Here is a 6,303-nt window from a genome sequence, read left to right on the forward strand (position 1 = left end):
TTTTCTTTTCTCTTGCTGCTTTTAGGATTTTCTCTTTGTCTTGAGCATTGGATAATTTGATAAGTATATGTCTTGGGGTGGGCCTGTTGGGGTTTATGACTTGTGGAGTGCGCTGTGCTTCTTGGATATGTACATCTGTCTCTTTCAGTAGATTTGGGAAGTTTTCAGCCATTATTTCCTGCAACACTCCTTCTGACCCCTTTCCCTTCTCTTCACCTTCTGGAATGCCTATAATACGTATGTTTGAACGTTTTGCATTGTCATTCAAGTCCCTAAATCCTGATTGGATTTTTTCTATCTTCTTATTGACCCCTTCTACTATCTGTTTGATTTCTGAGGTACTGTCTTCTACATCACTAATTCTCTGCTCTGTCTCTTCTAGTCTGCTGATATTTGCTGCAAGTGTATTTTTGATTTCTTGAACTGTGGTGTTCATTCCCATCATATCTGTTATGTTTTTGCGTATGTCTGCAATTTCCCCTCCAAGTGATGTCTTCATGTTGTTAACCTCTTTCATTACTGCATCAAATTTGTCGGTGATAAATGTTCTGAGTTCTTTCATTGCTTGTGCCAAGTTTTGCTCCCCTTCGTGATTATTGGTTTGTTGATTGGATTCAGCCATGTTTTCCTGATTATTGGTTTGGTTTGTAGATTTTTGTTGCTTTCTGGTCATCTCTTTATTTTGACGGATTTAATCAGTTCCTTAGCTTCTTTGTCTGCTTTTGGAGGTTAATTAGTTGTTATTTTTGCATAGTAGTTATATCTTCTCTTTGTCACTTTTTTCTTCTTATTCAAGTTACTTGTTGTTGGTTAGGTTCACTTTAGAAGAAAGTATTAGTGTTGGGGAAAGGCAATTGTGTCAGCAAGGGAAAAGTGTAGAGTAGTATTAGTAATGTATGTTAACAAAGCAAGAATATGAGATCTGGGAGGATGGAGGTTAGATTCATGTAGATTGTATAGAGTTATAGCTGTAGGTAGAGTACCTTTTATGGATTAGATGGCTGAATATAGGCAGAATATGGTATGAACTACAAAGCTATTGTTTTCATGAGAGAGGGAAAAAGAAAAGAAAGGTAATAGTTTCAAGAGTGGATAACAGACAGAAAACAGAACAAAGGTATTAGAAATTAAGAGTTAGACAGTTTGTGGATCAAAGAATGGGAAGTGGGGGGTGGAATATAGGAGATACAGTAGATGATAGTGGATATCAAGATGCAGGGGACGGGGGATAGTGTAGGTAGCCTAAATCAGTTCACACAGAAATGAGGCAGTGTAGGAAGGGATAACCCAGCAAATATGAGGAGTTCCCTGTAGCACCTATTGCGTACTTGAATTAAAATAAAATAAGTGGAAAATGAGGGACAAGAGGGAAAGAGAAAACCGAGGAGAAAAAAAAAACTAATTATAATAAAGGAAAAAAGAAAGACAAGAAGAAAGGAAGAAAGAAAAAGAGGATAGGCAAATGGTGGGGTACAGATAGGGGGAAGAGAGATATAGGTATACACGTGTCACAATTGCAACACTATCTAAAACAACCAGCAAAAAAAAAAAACAAAAAAAAAAAAACAAAAAAACAAAAAAACAAAAAAAAAACCCCTAAATAACTGTATTTAAAAAAAAAAAAAAGGGACTTTGGGGGACACGCTAGGAGAAAAGACTAGGGGATAATGCAATATTAGCAATCAGGACGTCAAAAAGAGTAAAAAGTAAGATAAAGTGAAAATCAAACCAAAACAATATGAACCAATAAAGATAAAATGCAAACGTTAAGGTCCAGGGCACTCAAGGACCCCAGGTAGACCCCAGGGCGTGATGGATTCAGGGGTGGAAAGTCTGAGACACTGAAGACTCAAGAGGTGTGAGTCTGGGGTGTGGACCCCCAGAGTCCAGGGGACCCAGACCTGGCAACCTCAAATCTGGTCCACAGAAAGCTGAGGAGCCCCGCAGTGCAACACAACCCTCCGGGATCCCCGTAGCTGGGTGCCAGCCCAGTGGGGGAAGCCCGATTCCGTGAATTCTATTTTGAATATCTAATCCCTGAAATTCACCTAACTCCTCAGGGTATCAGCCTTGGGACAACTCCCTCCCTGTGCTCCCACGCAACTGCCACTTGAGGGCGCCTCTACACCCCGGCCAGTTCAATGACCCAGATCCCAAGCCCCGCCGGGTGGGGTGGGCTTCAGCTGGAAACGCCGAAAACAGACTCTAAGATCCGAAATCCCAAACTTCGCAAAATATTCCCCAATCAGCTTTCAGATGTGTCCTCCTCCCTCACTGCACCCTACAACAGTCTCTCAATTGTGTCCCCTTATTGTCCAAAATCCAATTCCGTTGCAGATCGGCAGCCGGACCTGTGGGGATGGAGCTCCAGGCGGAAGCTCTATCCCCCCTGTCCGACGGCTAACCCTTCCCCCGCTTCAGCACAATACACCGTCTGTCTCCCCAAATCAATCTGCAAAGGAGTCTTGTCCCAACAATCCCTCACCAGCCAGCCCAGTATCCGCGAATTTCTCAGCACTGCAAAACCTCCAGAGAAAGGAAAAAAAAAACAAAAACCCTGGCCGCCGTGGCTCCGGAGCCGCAGGAGCGCCTGCTACCGCGTCTCCGCCCACCCCCGGAGGGAACTTCCCACGCCCAGCTGGGACCTCCGTTTATATGTTATAGACGTATCCTCTCTGTTACCTTCCCACCGAATTGACGTCCAGACACCTTCCAACCAGCAAAAATCCCCGAAACAGCGCGGTCCCAAAGAGCCTTCAACGCTGCCCAACCGTCCCCTGCTGAGACACTACCAGGTAAGCTCACGCAGCCACCATCTTCCCAGCATCCCCCAGTTGACAACTATTATACACTTATTGTTTATGTATGTTTATGTATGAGTGATATATTTCAGTACATTTTAAAAAAAGATAATTGTGCACAATACAAGCAGTGAACCCCAAGTTAAACAATGGAATATGGTTAATAGTACAATTATTTAAAATGTGCTTTTCTTAATTGTAATAAATGTACCACACCAATGCAAGATATTAATAATAGGGTGGTGTAGGAGAAACCAGTATTTTATCCATGAATGTTCTGTAAACCCACAACAACTTTCTAAAAAGCAATTATCTTTTAGGGCATATGTAACAAAATGTTTCCAGGTGAAATCATTTGATGCCTAGGGCTTGCTTCAAATTCATAGGGTAAGATGGTAGGTCTATATACAAAAAAAAGATTGACAATGTGCTTATAATTACAGAGCTTGATTGATCAATACATGGAATTTCATTATAGTATTCTATTATTAAATATGCTTGAAATATTGTGTGTATAATTAAAAGTCTTTGTTTTTAAAGACCAAAAAAGAGAATTATTTATTAAAAAATAGCAATGTAGTATGGAGCTTTGGTCATTTGTAAAACTTTTGTAATATGATAACTCCAAAGTTGGGAGGAGAGAATTGGAGTATACTATAGAGTATACTAATGTAAAGTTCACATACTATAAATTAAATTGTATAATATCACTTGAAGGCAGACTATTAAAAAGTCAAAGGTATAGATTTCAAACCCAAAAGCAACCATTAAAGTAACAAAAAAGAGTTACAGCTCTTTAATTTATATATTATAAATTTACATATTAAAATGCAGATTTAAGGGAAAAGTGAACAAAAGGCTGCTGGGACAAATGGAAAACAAAGGCAGCCATCAGAGGAGTCCTCTTCCTCCCAGACAAACTTAGTATCCTTAGATACTAAGGCTCCTCCTTAGTATCCTTGCCACATTCAGTCATGGGCTGAGTGCTGCCACGTGAAACATGGCTTAGTAGAAAAAAAATGTGGAGATGGATTTCAAAATACAACAGCTAGTGCCCTCAATCACATTCCCTGCAGTCAGATTTCCAAGAAACCCTCCCTAATGACGGTCAGACTGTTCCATCCTTCTAGATTACTCTTCCTCTTACTGGCCCTGCTTTTCACCTGGCAACCTCCTACCCCTTCAGTTCTCAAATACATGGCATTTCCTCACTCAAGCTCATCTGGCTACCCTAAAATTCACATGCTGACTAAGTACCCTTCATTCCCTCTAACCTAAATAGTGCTTCCAAGTTTCTTGTAATTGCTGTACAATTGTCTTTCTCTCTCAAGTACACTAGACTGTGATTTCAAAATCATAACAATATTACCCAACAGTATTGCTTGGAGTTCTTGTAACTCAAAAGTGCAGGCATTTTAGTCTACTTAGTTCAGTGGTGCTCACAGAAGACTCCAGAGAATATTGGTGGCTCAAAAAGTTTATGTCTGGAATGAATGAAGTGTCTGGCACAGAGTAGGTGCTCAGCTAATGGCAGCCTTTATTGTTGCTGCTCTCCTGGTTCGGGTGATGCTGGAGAGAAGAGAGTCAAAGAGAAAAAAAAATGCAAATTGCTTAACCATGGAGAAGGAAGTTGCTTGGATGTCATCACCACCTACTTGCCTAGGCTAGAACCATGGTAGTCATTCTCAAATGACTATGTGCTTCTCACTCCCCCAGAGTATGTGCCATGTCATTAGTCAGGCGATCCACTTCCAGCATGGAGAGGAGCACAGAGAGGCAGAAACTGGGAGCTGGTTTCCTTCATAGCTTCATGTGTGAGTCCTCATCAAATCTTAGGTTTAATTTTTATAAGTAAAATTGTATTGAAATATGTCATTCAGGCTCCCGGACCCGGAAGAGACTCCACCTCCGCCTCTGCCATGGAGCCCAGCGCGCTGTCCCTCACCGAGGAGGACCTGACTGAAGTGAAGAAGGACGCTTTAGAAAATTTGCGTGTGTACCTGTGTGAAAAAATCATAGCTGAGAGACATTTTGATCATCTACGTGCCAAAAAAATACTCAGCAGAGAAGACACTGAAGAAATTTCTTGCCGAACATCAAGTAGGAAAAGGGCTGGAAAATTGTTAGACTACTTACAAGAAAACCCCAAAGGACTAGATACATTGGTTGAATCTATACGGCGAGAAAAAACACAGAACTTCCTGATACAGAAGATTACAGATGAAGTGCTTAAACTTAGGAATATAAAGCTAGAACATCTGAAAGGACTAAAATATAGCAGCTGTGACCCTTTCCCAGGTGGAGCCGCAAGCAACTTCTCTAGATCAAATTCAGACGAGAGTACTTTCTCTGAAAAACTCAGAGCATCCACTGTCATATACCATCCAGAAGGAGAATCCAGCACAGCCCCCTTTTTTTCTACTGAGTCGTCTCTGAATTTACCTGTTCTAGAAGTAGGCAGAACTGAAAATACCATCTTTTCTTCAGCTTCGCTTCCTAGACCTGGGGACCCTGGGGCTCCTCCTTTGCCACCAGATCTGCAGTTAGAAGAAGAAGGAACTTGTGGAAACTCTAGTGAAATGTTTCTCCCCTTAAGATCACGTGCTGTTTCACAGCAGTGACTGTTTACTGCTTTTAATTTTTTTTTAAATAACAGCAAAAAATGTTTTACAAACATTGTTTATGAAATCTGTAATGGCGTCTTAACATTTGATCTATGTATTTTAAAACACATTACCATACTTTGTATATATAATTTTTTAAAAATAAAAGAACACTTTTAGGAGAGCTGAATGTAAATCATGTTGACCATATACTTTTCAATAGTTTCTGCTTTTTTGTTTTTGGAGAATTTTAGTGTCTTCAGTGTATGTTTTTAACCTTTTTATGTTTTAAGACGAATTTTGATAGGGAACATTTCTCTATTTGATATAGACTCTTAGGCTGAAATAACATTTCTTCTCAGTGCATTTGTGCTAGAAATTTTCAGGGCCTAATAGTCTTTTCCAACCACTAAGCAATAAAGATTCAGGATTAAGCTGTTGTTCCTCTTGAGTGAGAAAGCCAGTCACTGACTGGGAAAACTACCTGTATACAGAAAAGAATTGTCCCGCTTTGCCAGGTTTATAGGCACTTAAACAGTCCCCTTCCGATGCTGGAAGAACACCTACCTGGTTGATCCACGTAAGATCTCAGTTTGCCAAAATTTATTTCTTGTTAATCTTACTAATTAATACTACTTTTGTTTGCTTTATCATTTTTATTGCCCAAGAAAAATATTTTGGTATAAACCTTAGTTATTTTGTGTAATTTGATGAGATTTAAACAAATATTTTTTTCCATAGGTTTCATTCTTTTGATGAGGACCACTGTACAGTTGAAATAACTATAATAGATTGGGTGTTTTTTGGATGATAGTTCTGTTTTTAATATTTGGAACAAGTAGGCTCTTACCCAGAATTTGTCTTTTTTTGGTTATATAACAAAATTTAACTAATTTAAA

At 39.7% G+C, this 6,303-nt stretch overlaps 1 protein-coding gene across 1 annotated transcript; it reads left to right on the forward strand.

Annotated features, from left to right (window-relative positions):
* The first annotated feature begins 2,091 nt into the window (after positions 1–2,091).
* On the forward strand, positions 2,092–5,600 carry LOC101411079 (B-cell lymphoma/leukemia 10). The gene is made up of 2 exons (XM_004483826.4): positions 2,092–2,795; positions 4,682–5,600. Exons 1-2 carry the CDS (start codon positions 2,142–2,144, stop codon positions 5,420–5,422), a joined length of 1,395 nt encoding a protein of 464 aa, XP_004483883.2. The 5' UTR covers positions 2,092–2,141; the 3' UTR covers positions 5,423–5,600.
* Positions 5,601–6,303: the final 703 nt, after the last annotated feature.

This window comes from Dasypus novemcinctus, chromosome X (genome assembly GCF_030445035.2).
Source record: "Dasypus novemcinctus isolate mDasNov1 chromosome X, mDasNov1.1.hap2, whole genome shotgun sequence".
In the NCBI taxonomy this organism is placed as follows: Eukaryota; Metazoa; Chordata; class Mammalia; order Cingulata; family Dasypodidae; genus Dasypus; species Dasypus novemcinctus.

What these genes read in the sequence shown, in the direction of transcription:
- LOC101411079 (XM_004483826.4), top strand. Translation starts at nt 2,142, where the DNA reads ATGACCCAGATCCCAAGCCCCGCCGGGTGGGGTGGGCTTCAGCTGGAA. An exon ending in CCCTGCTGAGACACTACCAG is followed by an intron (nt 2,796 to 4,681) that starts GTAAGCTCACGC and finishes TATGTCATTCAG; the next exon opens with GCTCCCGGACCCGGAAGAGA.